The sequence below is a fragment of the Oxyura jamaicensis genome, chromosome 12 (assembly GCF_011077185.1).
Source record: "Oxyura jamaicensis isolate SHBP4307 breed ruddy duck chromosome 12, BPBGC_Ojam_1.0, whole genome shotgun sequence".
Lineage (NCBI taxonomy): Eukaryota > Metazoa > Chordata > Aves > Anseriformes > Anatidae > Oxyura > Oxyura jamaicensis.
The window spans coordinates 2,394,645-2,412,660 of NC_048904.1; the positions used below are offsets into that span (position 1 = coordinate 2,394,645).

The window sequence follows — 18,016 nt, forward strand, 5'->3', positions numbered from 1 at the left end:
CCCCGCGGGGCCCGGACAAAGGAGAAGCTGCTCGCCCGCCGCGCTCAGCTCCGGGGGCACCGAGAAGGAGACCCGAGGGGGGCTCCAGGGACGCGCCCGTCCCCGCAGCCCCCGGGGGGGCCCGGCCATTGTCTCCGGCGGCCGGGGGCGGTGCAGGCCGGCCAGGGTGCCGCCCCCCCCGCCCCATGGGCGGCCCGGCAGCGGCGGGGCGTTAAATGGGGCGGGCGGCGGGGGGCGCTTCCCATTGACAAAAGCGGGGCGGGGGCGGAGGAGCGAAGGGAAGGGAGGGCCGGGAGGGGGGGGGTTGGGGCGGCCGCTGCTACCGTCGTCGCCCATCCTCGCGTCGCCCATGGGGGCGCGGCGGGGGCTGCCGCAGGGCTGACCGCGGGCAGGGGCGCACCTCGCACCCTGAGCCCCGCTGGGAGCCGAGCAGAGGGAGCCGGGGGGGGGCCGGGCACTGCGGGCAGGGCGTGCTGCAGGGGCGGGCTGAGGGGCTCCCTGCACACCCGCACACACGCACACACACACACACACACATACACACCCGCAGCCACACTCGCGCACACACACGGCGGCACCCGCCCCGCCTCCCCGCCGCCCTTCTCATCCCCGTCCATGGCGCCGGGCACGGCAGCCCCCCGCTCCGCACGTAAGTAAAAGGGGCCCCCGCCCACCCCCGCTTTGTGCTTGGAGCTCCCTCCGGGAGGGGATAAGGGGGCACGGGGGAGGGGATGTGGGGGGGAGTTAGGGGGTGCGGCTGGGCCCCGCAGCCCGGCTGGCCGCCGCTGCAAACCCCCCATGGCTCGGTGCGGGGGGGGACACAGGGGAAGGGCTGGGGGGTGGGGGACAGGGAAGGGGGGACCGGTTCCGAGCGGTGCATCAGGGCTGTGCGCTCTGCATTGCCCCTGGCAGGTGGCGGAGGGGCGGCCCGGAGCGGGCCCGCAGCGCGGTGACTCCCCCCCGGCCCGGGGGCGGCGGCGGCAGGAGCTGAGAGCCGATGGAAAGCGGGGGCGATGCCCGAGCGGCCCCCCGGCGGGGAGGAGGCGGCCGCGGGCGGCTTCCAGCCGCTGCCGAGCCCGGCATGAACGTGGATGGGGCCGCCGCTGCCCCGCCGCTCCGCCCGCACGGCTCCAGGGACCCCAAGCTGGTCCACCAGCGGTTCCTGCGCAGGAGCGTGGTGGACTCGGACCAGGAGGAGCCAGCTTTCGACCTTCCCGAGTCGGAACATCAGCGGAAAATTATCCTGCTCCCGAAAACCCGGAGGATAATCGCGGAGAGGGCGAAGGCGGGGCAGGGGCAGGAGAAGGGGTGCCTGGGGACAGAGCCCCCCGGGCAGCTGAAGCCGGGGCCAGCCCCCAGCGGTGCCCCGGGGGCGGAGGAGCAGAAGGAAGCCGGCAAGGATGCGGAGAGGAAGGAGGCGGCGGATGCTTCCAAGGACCATGGCAAGGCGAAGAAAGAGGAGCCGGAGGAGGAGGCTGACATGAAAGCCGTTGCCACCTCGCTGGATGGCAGGTTCCTCAAGTTTGATATTGAACTCGGGAGGGGATCCTTCAAAACGGTCTACAAGGGGCTGGACACTGAGACGTGGGTGGAAGTTGCTTGGTGTGAACTTCAGGTAAGCCCGGCTGATCCACCTGTGTTTTATTTCTGCTTTGTAAGCATAGGAGCTAAGGGCAAGGTGCCGGTGGCATCCACAGAAGCTCAGCTTTGAGCAGCCTTTATAGTCACCATTGCTTAGTATCCAGCGTCTAACTATAGCGCAATATCCTCATTGGCTCCACATCTACCACCTTATGTACACTCCTCCCAGGCTTAACCCTCACAGCTCTGCACCCGGCTGCCGAGCTTGCCGTGGTGATATAGGAGCTGTCATATTGCATAAAAAGGTCACGAGTCGCTCTCTGAATGCGCAGAGCATGCTGAAGAAAGCTCAGCACAGCTCCTCTTCCCCTCCCTACCCCCCAGCCACTTCAGACTGACACTTCACAAACAGTAGCTGGATTTAGCAGGAGCCGAGCGGCAGGTCTAGGTTAAAGAAACACACGCAGCGTATAAATGAACGTAAATGCGTCTGCAGAAGCGCGCTTCCCTTTTCCTACAAATATAGATGCGCTGTGCTTTTATACAGACTGCGACGCGTGCTGTCTCCTACCTTGCCCCTTCCCTCTTCTGAAATTGTGCCTGTCACCAGCTTGTGAATTGAACCTCAGAAGGCACTTGAGTGCTTTCCTTTTTTTAATCTGTTGTGTGCTGGCGCTTCAGTCAGGTCAAAGACCTGTGTATCCATATACCTTTGAAAAGTGAGGCTTGAAATAATGGGCCTGTTTTAGCGTCTAGATCTTTAGACTGAAGTCACCCAGTAATACCCAAAGAGAGAAGATACAGATACTGTCATTTTGCTGTTGTGGGACATAGTTATTGCCTTTTATTTATTTTACAGTGCATATAATCTCAATTGGAGATCATATGCTTCTGTTTGTATGCGTATATTCCTGCTCTTATAAAAATGTCAGTAGAATGTTTCATTTTTTTCTTTGTGAAGCTTTTAGTATCTATTATGTACATCCCTTCTGTTAACATCTATTCTAATAAGACCTTATTTGAGAGGAGAAGCCTAATATAGATTTATTTATTTTTTCCCTTGAGCTATTGTTCAGTCTGAGCTTGCTTCGTGGTTTCGGTGGGAACTAGCGATGCAGCTCTTGGTTCCGGTCCCAGGTCCCTAAACTCCCCCTGGATGATCGAGCCTCGTGGACTGTGAGGGTGCGAGAACAGCACGCAAATACCATGCTGCCCGAAGCTCGAGTTACTTATTTATTTACCCTTGGCACGGACTGCTTGTGAATTACTCCCGGCCTGGTGGGGTCGGCAGGGATGGATGTGCAGCTGCATCTTTATTCCCTGGCAGTTTTGGCACACAATAGGGTTGCAATTCACCGCAGCGCTGCTTCCCTCGGAAGAGGTGCAGGCAGCGCTCCCCGGCCCTCACCGTCTCTCGCCTCCGCGGTTTCCATGAGGCAGAGCTGCCAAACGCGCAGGCCGGGCAAGTTGAGGCTGCGCAGCTGAGGGCAGGGTGCGCTGGCGCAGGAGGAGGCTCAGCCCCAGCTCGTGCCCCACAGCCATGGGGCTGGGGGGGCTCCGGCTGCCGGGGAAGGGTTCTGGCTTCTGGGGGGCAGTGGTGGGGGCTGCCGGGGGGCTCTGGAGGAGAGCTCAGCCCCACGGCGGTGCCGGGAGCAGAGCACACCAGGCAGGCCTCGTGGCTGTTCAGTGGCTTCTTGAAACCGTATCGCAAACGTGTAAGGCTCATACTGCAGTCACCTGAAATTCATTTAGGGCAGTAACTCAGGTCCCCTCTGAGGGAACGTGTGTGTCTGGGAACAGGCTGGGGTGGTTTAGCTGTCTGACAGAGCTCGCGTGCACCGGCCAGAACGCAGCAGAGCAATCACAGGGAGCAGGAATTCATTTTGTTGCCAAATTTTTGCAGTATGCTCTAGCAGAGGAGTGGGAAAATATCTGTTTTCAGATATTTTCTTTAACAGAATAGCTTTAGCTACAGAAGACTGCCAGATGTATTGGAGAATCCATTCTATTGAAATTCCAGTGTTTGGGTCATTTAAATTGAAGAAGGAGATTGGGAAAGGAAGTTTGCAGTATAAAGTTTAACTGGTGATTGCTTTTCTTATTCCATATTCTTGTTTAGGAATTCCTGAACTGACTGTTTGTAAAGAAGTAATCTGTAGTAATTCCATAATTCCCACTGGTTTCTGTTGTCAGCTGTATGTGCTTCAATTTAAATCAGGTCTTGCTGCTAGATGTCTTAAATGCAATGTATGCAGATTGGTTTAGGCCTCTAACTGTAGCAAGAGTGCTTGTTATTAAGCTACTTCAGAAAAAATGAGGTAAATCCACAGAAGTGTTTATGGCTGCTGTTTCTCTTTAAACATTGATGTGCAGATGTCAAGGTGATGCCAGAATGAGAGTGTATGGGAATTTTGAGAGACAGTGCTTGGGTGTGGAGTGAGAAAGTAGAACTGAATGGCACAGGTCTCCAACGCCACGTGAGGTCTCTGCTTTTAGGATTAATTTTCAAGAAAGAAGCAATGGAAGGCGCAAGTAGCTGCGTACTGTCTTGTGCTTTTTGACTTGGGCAGGACTTCTGTGCTTCAGCAAGGGATTTTTATTATGAAAACAAGTCAGAACACTGTGAAGGAATCACTTTATTCACAATATTTTGGAAATTCTTATGTATGCTGTGCCATTTGGATACGCTCCTTTCTGTAGAAATGTAACGTTCAGATACACATAGCAGTGGCTGAGGGGCAGCCATGACTGCCATGCTGCTGAAGACAAAACGCCTTCCTTTGCCATCTCACACCATCAAAAACAATGGGAGAGCCTTTTTGCAGGAAAATGGCAACACGTTGTACTTTGTGTCTCTTCTAGAGAAGCGCTTGGCTTGTTACTTTTAGAGCCTGAGAGCTAAAAGCTAACAGTGTTGAGGTTCCACACAGGCATTAATCCCCTCTCCTTGCTCAGCAGTTTTCTCAGCCCAGTTGTACTGTTGCCTGGGTGTCTGTCTCTTTCTGTTCATCTATACAAAGACCCTGCAAGCCAGTCTTATTCAGTGCTTTTATTTCATTGAAAAGATGGCTTTAGGGTTCAGAACCAAAATCATGGCTAGGATTAGAGTAGGACCCAAATGGTAACCCAGCTAGATGTGGGTTTTAGACCCCTCTGCAAAGACATGAAAGCTTTAGTCAAATTCTAGCTAGAAAATAAGTTTATTGTTCCTTCCTGAAACTGAAGTATTGGAATGGGATTAGTGTGCCCTTGCAGTTTGGAAGGGTTTGCATTCTAAGGTTTTCAACAGCTATAATTAATTTTAATTGGTGGCATACAATTGCTGTGTGGTGAGGCTTCAGTAACAGTATTTCAAGCATTGTGCTCGTAAGTAAAATGTTAGGTCATGAATAAGGAATACAGGCTTTGCCAACCTGCTGGCAAGCCAAATAATGTTTTTTAGTTGGATGAATAGTTTCCAAAATCCCCATCCTGTTCTCCTTAGGGAACGCATAGGGAAACTGCAGAAGAGCCTAACACTGTACTACCTCAAACGCAAAGACCTCATTGTACCTCTTGGTTCTTGCCTTGATGCTGAATACTACAGTTTCTGTTCAGTTGTAATTCATTTGGGTGTTATTTGCTGAAAACGTGGAAAAGATACGCTGTCTCCTGCTGTTGCTGTTCCTGTAGTGGAGAGGTGAGAAACGTGTTGGTGAACGCTGCAGGGCAGCTGTGCCTCTTCCACCAGTTGCACAAGACTTGCTCTGTGCTTATAGGTGGACATGACCTCCAGGTGCTCTGTGTGAGTGCTTAGTTCAGGTGTTAGACGCTAGAGGTGTCTGGGGTGCTATGGAAGAGCGAGGTAATTACCTCTGTAGTACCCACAGAGGTAAATTTCCCCCCTTCCCCATTTGAAACAAGAAATCAGGAGTGCTGAAATAGCTCTGACTGCATTTTCCAAACAGCTACCAAATAAAGAATGCTGTAAAGGACTCCAGTGGTCAAACAAACAAACAGAAATGGCACAGTAGGGTGGCAAGAAATTACCCCTTTGTCCCCCTGCAGCTTTTCTGCTGAGCTTCTGGTGGTATAGTTCTGTAGGGATAGACTTCATCGTCTTTGCAAGGTGAGTGTCGTGCTTTGTACTTTCATAGCACTTTTTCTTTTGCTATGACACAAAAGGTCTGTGGCGTGGATGTTTTTGTGTAAGCAGAAATGTTTGTATTGCTAGAAGTGGGTGCCCATAAAATGGGCAGTGTTAAAGCAAGTTCACTTGACACCGACTAACAAGCGGCTTCTGGCAGTGGAAGGAGGATGTCCTGAGCTCCTGTGTGAATTCAGGTGGTTTCTTTATGGAAAAGTCAAAATTTCAGGATTTTCACTGGTGCAGTAGTTTGGCTTTTATGGCGTCCTTGTTGGCGACAGCATTCATCTGATGTCCAAAGAGCAGATTGTTACTATCTGTGCTGTTAATTTATTGGCTTGGTAAACTTTGTAGTGAAAATGAACAGAATAATTTAGCAAATTCCTTTGGAAGAAGAAAGGATGGAAAACATATCGAAAGCTTGAATCTGATATTGCTATGTGCTTATATTAAATTAACTCCCAGAGACTAATTTTGTCTGTTTCATGTCAATTTTTGAGATGGTGATTTCTGTTTCAGTTTAAGCAATGGGTTTAGCTCTGCTCTACAGTGTCAATATGAAGACACATGCCTGTATCGCTGGTGTTTGTTAGGAGTGCTGTCTCCACGACATGGAGAAACGGGATAGGAATATGGTAGTGAACTATTAATAGACTGCTTCTCAAATTCAGTAAATGAAATAGAGCTGGGTCAGACTTCACATTGTTCCTTTGAATCAAATGAGACTCCTTTCTTTTGCTTTTGAGTGTGTTTCCATAAAGGCTGGTTGTACACCTTTGGTTCTAGTTGAGCTGTTCCCTGTTATGGACGTGTGGTCCTGTTGCAGTAAAAGGAAGTGACTGAAAAGGAAATCACATCTCGATGTAAAGGATATTCCTGGTCCCTCTGGTCATCTGTTGTCTGCAGCTGATGGGGGGGTGGGGAAGGGGCGTTGATTTTTGGAACTGTCACCTTAATGTTTGCACTTGGCATGCTGTCTGACTGCTGTGTGTGTGTGTAACACGCTTACATTTTGGTCTGATTGCTGCCTTGTTTTGTGGCCAGGGTGTAACAGAGGTCTGAAGAAAGCCCAGGGGTGCTGGTAATGATGTGCTAAAATGATGGAAACAGCAATTCAGCTACTGGAGGTGTCAGGACTTTTGCATGCCCAGAGATACTAGAGGTGCTGCAGGGATCAGGAAGAGCGATGCTGTGCTGGGCAGGTGGAGGGTAGAGCGCCTGCTCTAAGGACCGGGTACAAGGGGCTGCTGAGGAGGTACTGACGAATCTCCTGCATTTCAGGAGCCCAGCTGTGCTGGTGGGTTTGGGTGTGAGCGTTGAGAAGAGCTTGGTACAACTGTCTGCTCAGAGGAAAGGCGGGTTTTAGACTTGCCACTTCATAGCCACTCACTGCTAGCAGCAGGGCATGTACTGCATCTTTAGGAGGTTCTCTGGGAGGTTTGGCCTGGAAACACAAGTGTAAGCTAAGCCTGTAAGAAAAGGGCAGCCAAACACATGTCATGGGCGTGCGTGATGGTTGGCACTGTTGTTGGAAGACACATCGTTGTTTCTCTGAAATATGAGTGATTTATGCAAGTAATGTTTGGAGGAGATCTGAACTAGTCATTCAGCAGCAGAACTGGCTTTCCAATTGATTAAGTTTGTGTATGTGAAATTCAGGTTACATCTAGAAAAGCATTATTTCCCTGAAGTGATTCTGGCATATTAGAAAATATGGATGCTATCTTGATGAGACTTGATTTCAATGTGTCTGAAGCCTGGCTTGGTGAGGGAGGGGGAAGTGTGTTTTTTTTTTTTTTTTTTTTTTTTTTTTTTTTTTTTTTCTCTCCATGAAGCCGAGAAATCTGACAGCTAGAAACAGCCTTCATCCGATGTCACGCTACGTCTCTGTAGCCTGAAATGGAGGAACCAAGTCCCTTATTTTCTGCAGCTCTTCTGCCTGCTCTAAGGTGAGAAACCTGCCTTACTGCCAGGTGCCGGCTTTACAGTGAGGCTTTTGCAGGGTCTTAATGAAAGTCTGGAGCCTCTGCTGTGGGAGAGCTGGGAGCCTGCTAAAACTGCAGGATGACAGATACAGGCCTCTCCTGCATCCCGCTGGTGGGTGGCTGTGCACCCAGACGTGTGTGTGGAAGTGGCACAGGTGATCACGGGACATCACTGAGCCACGGGAGATGTCAGAAGGAAGTGGGGTCTGTCCCTTTTGGAAGGCATGTTCCAAAATTTGTTAATCCTGGAAGCCATATGGCAGGGAAGCCTCTCAGTTGCCAGCCAGGCCTCTACAGGGTTTGATCAATTTAGATTGAGTTCTAAATCAGCTGCTGGTAAGTTTCTACCAAAAACTTTCTAGAGTGACTGTTTTGTTTGTTAGCACTGAGTTGACTTTCTCTGAATGTGTACAACTAGGAGGTCGGTGCATGTTGGCATCTGTTCTGCTCAGTCCCCTGAAAGAACAAATAAGTGAACACATGCAATTATACTTGCCTCAAGTTTCATTTGGAAGATGCTCCGTTTTACACTCGAATGGACTTACCTGGGTTTTCAGTTCACTAACCTCCCAACAATTATTTCTAAAAAAAAAAAAAAAAAAAAAAAACAACAAAAAAAAACCAACAGTTATTCACCTCTACCAAACGTGCCAAGTCCTGCATGTCCCTGTCATGGTTGTAGCATTGTCACAAATAAACAGATGTATGGATGGAGCTGGTGGCTCTTTTTCCCCCTTATCCAGAGTCTTCCACGTAAGTGCGTATGCATTTTAATTCATACCCAGTGTTAGTGTACGCAATCTGACCATAGTAAGTGATTTACTGGAATATAACTTTGCTGCATTGTGTTAATTCAACGTAAGTAATAAGTAATATGGTGGTTAAGCACACAATGGGAGTATGGGTGAACTGAAATGCTATAGTATGGGAACATACATGTCAATTAAACACCGAGGAAAGAGTAACATAAGACCTAGTGCCATCTGTTCTTCAGTTGTTTGCTCCAGAGGGATACAAAACGCTTATTCATGAACTCTCAGGAAAACAGATAGGAGAATACAGGCTCAAGTAATGTTTGCATTTTTTTTTCCTTTGGCCTTTTTTGTAAATTCAATTTGATCTTCATTCCAAAGTTCTTAAAGGAAAATTAAATGTACTTTAAGGAGTATTTGATCCTATTAGGAATCTCTGCAGCACTTTACCAAAGCTAGTTTGAATTTTAATGCAATTTTTGGTTAGGCAAGTAAACTTAAACCAGCACTGATTACTAGCTTATAAGAAAATGATTAGGTAACACCCCAAATGGATGTTTTTCTGTTGCATTCTAGTCTTTATCTAATGCCTTTTTAGTGGAGAAGCTGTAATGTAGTTAGTTACTAAAGCTACCAGTTCTTCCAGAGATTCCAAAAGTCCTGCTGCAGTCCAGCTCTCCAGAAAACTACTTAAGAGGTTTTTTGTTTCATCATAATCCAGAGAAGTTATATTTGAATTGATTGGGTGGTGGCTGCCTTTTAGAGTTATTGGGTAACTGTCTTGCTACAAAGTGAATGAAAAAAGCAAAATATGGACCTTAATAAGCGATGGCTCTGTACGGAGCACAGTATTGTAGTCCCTGCATGGTAAAAACCATGGTCAGTTCGTTTCGAGTGTTTAAAACCTTTTAAAACCTAGTAAGACAGAACAGATGGAGGAAGTTTTTTGTTGTTGTTTTCTTTAGGAAAATAATAAAAAGTTGGCTATACATTGTGAAATGCATTTTTTAGTAAAAGAATAAATAGCATTTGGCTGCTTGCTACATTGACAACTGAATTGTTATTTTACAAAATACATATAAAGTAGGTATTGCCTAAGTCTGCTTCTGAAATGGATGTTTCTCTGGTGCATAGTTTGGGGATTAAAATTATGGTGTTTATTCCAGGTTTTTGTACAATAAGTAGCTTTTTAACATTGCTCTCCTGATGCTCTCTGGGTTTTTTAAGTTGGAGCAGCATTTAGGGTGACCCATTGTACTCTCTGGAGCTGATGCAGCTGTGCTGGTTGGCTGCGCGGAATCAATTCTGGCTATTAAAATAGAGCAGTGCAGGAGGGGAGTCACATTTCCAGATGTATCTTGTTGCTGCGGGCCTGCACGGCTCTTTGCTGAAACGTTTGATACCTAGATCCTGTAAAACTGATTCCAAATATGCCAGCTTTGTTCTAGGTTTGATTATTTAAGGGAACTTGCTAGGATCATGTGCACTGGGACTTGTTTTCTTCCTGTTCTGCACCAGTGCTTACTTTGAAAATTGTTGTTGATAATAAAGCAAGCAGTGCACCAAAAGACCTGCTTTTCTGTCAGCTGCAGTAAAAACTTGCTTTCAGTTACTTATGGAGGATGAGAACATCTTGTCCTTTGGCAAACAGTGCAATCAGGATGAAAATAGGTTGCTTTGGATGAACATGGTGTTGTTGGTCCGTATATACAATTAGTAGCAGAAGTAAATACACAGCCATGTGTATGCAGTGGCAGGGTGTTACGTAAAATGAGTTAAGAATGAGCTAGAACGAGTGCTTGTAGCCCATTTGTGATCCTGTCTGGTCAAGATTTCTGAGGTTTTTGTGCACGTTGTGATAACTTCTGTAACATTTTTTGTTAACTTCAATGAATTTAAAAAGTCCCTGTGGCAGTTCAGCTTAACCAAAGCCTATAAGGTCCAGGAACTTTCAGCATGGGGAAGTGAGGGGGGAATAACATCAGGCTGTAATTCAGTTACTTTTATTGTTAACTTTGAAGTGCTTGTGGCACTGTTCCAGGTGACAAATAGGGACTTTCTGTAACTTTACCCTAAAAAAAATAAAAGTGAGAGCAAAGCTTCTACTGTCAATCTGCTGGTCCTCAGATGCACAGCAGACTCGTGAACTTGACTAACGTTATCTGAAGCAAGTTGGAGCTATAAATTCTCCTAGCTGCCGAGCCCATGGGTGTCAAGTAGCCGAGATCATTCCGTCTTTAAATAGAAAACTCGCTTTGGAGCCTTCATGTCGGGCCTTGAGGACCTCCTGCTTTGGTTGCTTTCAGCCCCACCTCAGGCAGTGGGTGGCAAACTGGCAGCTCAGGCTGCTCCTCGAAGGACCAAGCACAACCCCGACCCGTTTTTGGGCAGGCTGCCGGCAGCACAGGGCAGATGGGGGGGAAAGGCTGCGTCACACAGCTTGTGTCCCCTTCATCTTCAGACTAGGACCCCCAGCGGGGGAGATGGAAGGGGACATGACCTGCCTGCTCTGCCTCCTGCCTGGGGGCTGTGATGCTTTGTGCTCAGATCTGTGTCTTGGCTGAGGATGGGGGAATCCCTGCTCCTGGAGGAGTGAAGGGCTCCTCGCCCTTCCCTTAGCCTCCAATGACTATTGCAGGTGGAATTTGAAATTAATCGTCCCTGTTAGTGTTAGTCTTGGGGTCTAAGTATTGCTGCATTGGGAGGGGACGCAGGGAATGCCTCTGACTTTCCTCTTACATGCCAGCCAGCAGTGCCATCATGGGGAAGAGCCCCGCTTGTCCATGGAGTGGTAGGCGTGCTCCGCATGTGTCTTCTCCTGGCTTCAGCTACCTGAGCAGTGGATGATGGTTCCTCTCTGGATCCCAGCTGTGTTTATACACGGGGGGGATGCTGAATGGCCTGGTCAGACTGAGGCCATATGGGACACATGCAAAATACCTTAGCTTCACAGGCACATTGTCTTAAGAAAAAACACATTGTCTTCAGCTCCCTGGCAACTGCAGGATGGGGTGGCAGAGCAGCAAGTGATTGCAGAAGAGCCTACTTGGACTCGGGTCAATTTTATGCCTTATTTTTATAGTCTCATGTTAAATTAAGCCAAATGGATAGGTTCCTACCTGACACAAGATACTCCTATGAAGGTACCCTGCGGTTTCCTCTAGGCGAAAGACAACTCTGAATCCTTGTACGAGGAAGAGGATTAAGCCTTCTTTTCAAGGTATTGAGAAACAGGAAAGAAACCTGTAGCAGTATCCGTGCTTGTATGTGTGTGGGGTAGAAGGAAGCACCCCACACTAAGAAGCGCTCTTTAACTCTCTGGAATAAATTATGGATATTTGGGGGGATTTTTTCCCACTGTTAAAGCAGTGGAAACTACTTGAGTTCCCCTCTCCTTGCCCCGCAGTCTGAAGTCCTCTGCCAATGCCCCTACGCCTACTGAGAAACGCACAGCCAAGCCCCATGGAGCGTTCATGTGGAAGGCTCGCTGTACGGGCAGAGGAAAGCAGCTGTGCTCACTGATTGCAGAAGTGACTCCAGCACCACATACCATGAGGAACTGCTAATACTTAAAATGTGTGTGACCTGAGATGTATGCCTGTTTACTTTGCTGAAACAGGATTGCACATTTCTAACTACCGAGGCTACAGAAGCATGGGAAACAGGCTATTCTGCCCCTAAGTGACATCAAAGTATGAAATGCAAAATTTCATTTACTGACTTGTGTGTAGCTGTTGGAGCTCTCAGGTGGTTTGAGGGAGGGAAAGAACCAGCCATTGCTCGCTCACAGGTGGGCTTCAAAGAACATTTTTCCTCTAAATAGCTTTGGTTTTGGGCCGCAATATCTTGCGTCCAAAATGAGACACTTAAGAAACGATGGGGTGTACATGGATTCAGAAGTAACTGCTGCCAGAATGGGACTGTGGATGATTATCAATTTCTGCCACACAAACGCTTTTGTCTTTGTTTTTCTTCCCTTGTTTTTGTGCTGTTTCTGAACATCACAGCTCATCTTATTAAATTATAAATACACGTATTGCTCTGCAGAGCAGTCCATGTTGGGAAGGAGCCTTTCAGCATGAAGGGGGTGATGTGCAGTTACTAAAACTGCAGGGCTGTGCTTGGGGAAATGCAATCTGCATGAAGAAGGCACAACAGAAAACACGCAGCTTACTAACCTGGGTCCTAAAAATGAAATCGGTGTTCCGGCAAAGTCTGAAGTAATCAGTGTGAGGTGTGACTGATGCCGATCTGGTTTTGGTGCAGGTGAGGGAAGGATTACAGGTGACTCATCAGCTAGTTCCTGCATTCCTTTGTGTGCTGGTAGGGAGCATTCATTAAAAACGGGTGGTACTTCACAAAAACTTTAAGCTAATTTTTTTTAAAGCCTATTGTACTTTCTTCCTTGTCCTCATTTCTCCCCTTTGTTGTACCCCTGCTCACACTTCCAAAACCAAAGTTAGTGACAGGGTCCTGGTCTGTGGCACCTTCTGCCCAGGGAGGTGTGTGCAGTTGGACTTGGTCTTTTTTTCAGGGCCTTTCCTTTTCTTTAGAAGGTTCTTTTCCCAATCAGGTGAAATTATCTTCCTGATTAATCTTACAAGATATTCCTCATAACCAGCTATCCTCCCAGGTGCTTTCCTGGGCAGCTTCTTTGTGCAGAAATGAGGCTGAAGCAGTGACAGCTTGGTGCCCCGTGATGCTTTTGTCAATTAAGAGCACTCCTGAGCCGAGGGCCGGGTAATTGGCTCGGTGTCCGTAATGCAGCCTGCAGAGCTGGGTTTTGCAAGGTTGCAAACTATTTCAGTTGGCACTCACAAACTACCAATTTTCAAGTCTGTGATGTGATAGTTAGCCTGAGAGTAAAATCAGAATTTGCAGAGAAATGAAGGAAAATGAAGTGGAATCTAGGGTGAAGGATGAAAAGGCGTTTCGTAACCTAACCTCTTGTGCGCTGGGGGTTAGCTTCTGATCAGCAACGGCTGATGCTGTCTTTCTGACCGCCCTGGTGGTTGATGCTTAGGTCCCCTAATTCTGATGTTGCAATTAACAATTTAATGGTACATGTGATGTAAGTGTTTTGAATAATAATAATAATAAAGCTTTCACAAATTGTGTATTTTATGTGTGCTGGAGTCTCCACTATCCGAGTTGCATTACCTCTTTTTTTTCAAAGCCGAAATTGTAATTTATGAGATATCTGTTAAAGAAAGGAAAAAAGCCATTAGAACATTTCCAATAAGCTAATTTGTGTATAGAAAGAGAGAACTCTATGCTTGCTAATGAATGCTGACCTTTGTACCTTAAAAGATGCACAGCATATATTTCAAGATGGATTTCTGTGAGCTGTGTAACTAACAAAGTCATCTTGTAGTTGGAGCCCTTGGTACCTAATAAGATGTGAGCTCCCCATGAAGCTGCTTCTCACAGTTTGGTTATTTATAAATGTGCTTTCCTGCGGATTTTACAGCTACCGGGGTCATGGTTTTTCTGCAGGTTTTCCTTCAGTGGGAAAAAAAGGAGTATTTCTTTCCCTTTTCTATCATTTTTTTCTGAAAACCGAAAGCTGTCTGGTTTCCCTGAGTCACTCAGCCGATCCCCTCGCTGCTTTTGTCGTGGGCAGCAGGAGGTGTGTGCACACACTTGTGTGCTCGCGCAGGTGGCATCGTTGCGGTCTTATTTCCTGAGGGCTCAAAAGCACCTTTTTTCCCATGGAAGTACAAGTTCTTAGTCCTGTCCTGCTACGTTTATGGAGCCACAGCGAGAGCTGTGGGCTGTGCCAGGGCATGCGGCCTGTGTGGTGCTGCTCTCCGTGGGGTGGCCACGGGAGGAAGAGGATGGGCGCTGGGGGCTGAAGGAGGCAGGGGGTGCTGGGACTCCTGGGGGGGTGCTGCTGCCAGACTGGGTGTTGGAGGGGATGCTTGGCTCTGCACAGCTGCCAGTCACTTTGCTGTGCTCTGAAGGTCTCTATGTAGCTCTGTAGAGCTCTGGGTTGTTTGTAGGGCTGGTGTGGCGTTACAAATAACATCTTTGGGCGGTAACAGATGGATTATTATGCGGCCCACACGGGGGATTCAGTGGAATGTTTGTCTCTTCAGCAGTAACTACCTAGCGTAGGTGAATTAAGTATAAAATGCTCGTTAATATTTGTTGTTCAGAACTTATGCAGTGATAAAGTTTTTCCATCAGCTTAGTACTGCTGTGCATGCGTTTATGTAGCAGATGCGCGTGTAAAGGCCAGAAATAACTGATCTGTAGTAAAGCAGTGTCTGCTGCATTGCATGGATGGAAAAATGGAAGCACTGGTTGAGCTAGAAGATGTTAAACAAACTGAAATGCTAATTACTCTTAGGTCTAAGACAGTAAGATGAAAAATCGCTAATGAAGCCTGTGCACCTGTTATAACACGCTCTTTAAAAAAGAAAAAAGCTGTATGCTATCTTAAAATGCTCATATACCAACCAAAGGAGTACCAAAGTTTTAAAATTGCAGAGTCACAGCTTGTGCGTGCGTTGCGATAAGCATTATACTCGCTCTGTTTGGGCAATGCTGTGTGTTTTGAAATGTAATAGCACTTCCAGAGCAGCAGCTTTATTCTTAGGCCTACCCAAAATTGCCATGCAAACTTACCTAATTTTAAAATATCTCTCTGTACTGATAATGGTGCGATGATAGCAGATCTCTGGAATATTATTTCTCTTGCAAGATTAAAATACCTGCAGGAATGAACAAACTAGGATTTTATCAGAGAGGTAATGAAGGTGAGGAGGCACAATCCACAGCAGCAGTATGAAAGCCTGAAGCAGAAATCTGATCTACACAACAGAAAGCATGATGCAAAAGCAGAGTTCTTGTAAATATATTTGTGTGTATTTCTGTATTTAAACATACCTGGAGAGTAGGAGGTTCAGCTGATTGACTTCCCCTTAATCCTAGATCTACAGGTGAAGCTATGCGCTTAAATGCTTATGTTGCTTTTCAGAGAAAAATCCAGTAATTCTACCTTAAACTGTTTTACAGAACATCATACTCATGACCTGACTTCATTTTATAGTGTTAAGACTTGTAAATAAGTGCCATGATACATCTGGTAACAGTGCTATAAGTGGAGTGGAGAGGTCATTCAATAACATCTGTTTTGATTTAAATTACTTTTATTTTACCTGTTGAGCTGCTGTTTTCTTTGATGTTCTTAGCAACACTTTACTGTTCGCTTGCTTGATCTTTGCTTATTGCATAGCTGAGATGGAAGTGCGAGTTGCTTTTAAAAACATGCAATAGTATTAGTAAGGAGAACAAAGTGTTTGCACAGGTGAGAAATACAAGCTTCTAACGTTCTCAATGTCCTCTGAAATTCAGTGACTATAAAAGAAGATTCTCTCATAACGAGTATTTTTGTTGTTGTTGTTAAAAGACCCTTTAAAGTATGCAGTTTTTTAAAATCAAGGGCAGTGTGTGGCACTGATAATTGCAGTGTTGCAAAATGTATGATGTGCTTCTGGCAGGCAAAGCATGCCTGAATGACTTGTAGAAAAATCTTTAGGTTGGGAATTCTCAAGTACTTGCTTTAAAAAGGTCCTGGAATGGTTTGGGTGGGCTGCAGACCTGTTAGATTGGAGTTTCACATAGCAGTGCTAGAAGTCTTGATTTTACAAATATTTTAACTCTTACATTGCAGCTGATATATCAAGTTTTTCTTGAATACTGTGTATAAGATTGTGCTGATCACATGTTATGTATCATAAGGTGTTAGATCTTTAACATGAAATTGTGACTCCAAGGAAGTCTGTGCTAAAACTTTTATTTCATTGGAGTCAGTAAAATGTTCTGATTTCTCATTTTGAAGACTTCTGAAAAATAAAATTTAGAATATTTTAATTACCTCATAAGTCAACTTTAACTGTTCTTTTTGAACATTGGCAGCTGGGTGAGTCTACTGGTGAGACTAACTCAGCTTCCTGCAAGAAGTCCTTTGTTGAATTCTTCTTAGCAACCTCTTTTGGGATATCTAGAATGTAACTGTAGTTACTTGGAACCTCTTTGAGCTCCAACTTTTACATTTGTAATTTTTAAGTGCTATTTGTGGTAAATCAGATTATATTGGTTTCAAGAGCATTAGCAGAAAATGATTGGTTTTTGAAAATTTTCTCAGCTTGATAAAAACCGAGCTGTTGTCAAAAAAGCCCCTGTTTTCTTGCATTGCAGCAGAGAACTGTCCTGCTTTGCAAGGGACAGTAATACATCGCTACTTCCCTTGAGTGAGGTTAAACAATCCAGAAAGACAGGATGTAACGAGAGCTGCTCTTGTGTCTTTGGGTTCGTTTGCAGTGGAGAGAGACCGCTGCTACTTGCACACAGCTGTGGTTGTTTGCCTTTGTGTCTTGCCACCACCGAGGGTTTGGCAAGTTCAAGATGCAGCAAACCGAGAGCACATACACCCTTCGTTTGGTTCTGAAGGTGCCCGGCATAGACAAGCTGTGTGCAGAAATGAAGCTCGCAGGGACTGAGGAAAGGTAAACCCAATTGTTCAGAGGTCACTTTTCTGTAATCACATTAATTGAAGGAGCGGAAAGGGCTAAAGAGAAATTTTCTGGATTTCATGTAATAGTGAGGTGCAAGAGTAGAGGGCTGCTCTGGCGGTCCTGGGCAGGAAATGCATGCTGTGTGTTGGGGCAGAGGGCAGCTTGCAGCCTGAATACATACTGACAGCTGGCTCCTGAAATGCTGTCTTAATAACGTACATTTCATAAGTGTCTTGTTAGAGGGGGAATTAACTTTTTTTTTTTTTTTTTTTCCCCATGAAAATTTCTTGGAGAAAGGGATGTGCTGGTAAGTTATTCAGCCAGTCTTCTCAGCTGTCACTCAGTACTTTCACTTGAATTTCTCCTGCTCTAGAAGAGGCTATGAGGATCTAAGAGCAATTAAGAAATCACCCTAGCTTTTTTTCATTTTCCCCATAAGTAAGGGCATTTAATTTCCTACAGCTATATTTCCTGGCTCCTTTCAGAAGAGCCAGATTACAGCTAGTCTTTTCACATGGCATGCCCAGGTAGCTGAAAGTAGGAAACACGGAATCCTATTAAAGGATGAGCCTGTGGCAGTTTTAGAAAATATTGGTTTTGTGTGTTTAATGAGTTGCAAAATCTTATCTCTATGTGAACCTTCTTAGTATTATGTTATGTGGGCTTACTGGTTCTTTCTTTTTGCCAGCTTACTGTCTTACCTGCTGGTGCCGAGAGCCCTGCCGGTAGGGATTGCCACTGTGCCCAGCACCGAGGGCTCCCCTTTGGCATTTCTAGGGTGGAAATCTGTGAGATTTGGGTTTGTGAATTGAATTTGTGGGCAGACCTCTTTTGACATAGGCATGCCCTATTCTATCTTTGTCTTTTATATTTTAAACCACTTTTTTCAGGACATAGTTCTGGAGAACCAAAACCTTCTTTTTAAAAACAAAACAAACGAACAAAACCCTGCCACGGGGAATGAAAGGTCATCAGAGCTTTTAATTTGGACTCCAACCAGACGTGGTATTTAATAGATCTTTCCCTGGAACAGCAGCCAACATATAAAAG

General features: G+C 46.3%; 1 protein-coding gene across 9 annotated transcripts in view; it reads left to right on the forward strand.

The window, feature by feature from the left end:
* Positions 1 to 301: 301 nt before the first annotated feature.
* WNK2 (WNK lysine deficient protein kinase 2) overlaps positions 302 to 18,016 on the forward strand; it is a 117,092-nt gene continuing 99,377 nt past the window's right edge. For 7 of the 9 annotated variants that reach the window (XR_004754009.1, XR_004754012.1, XR_004754013.1 and 4 more), the window contains exons 1-2: positions 302 to 649; positions 913 to 1,615. Coding sequence is in view for 2 of the 9 variants with exons in the window: in XM_035337348.1 (XP_035193239.1) it covers positions 998 to 1,615 (618 nt within the window). In the remaining 7 variants the exon portion in view is untranslated. The remainder of the gene's footprint in view (positions 650 to 912; positions 1,616 to 18,016) is intronic. The other 2 variants (XR_004754014.1, XR_004754015.1) reach the window with 1 other exon arrangement.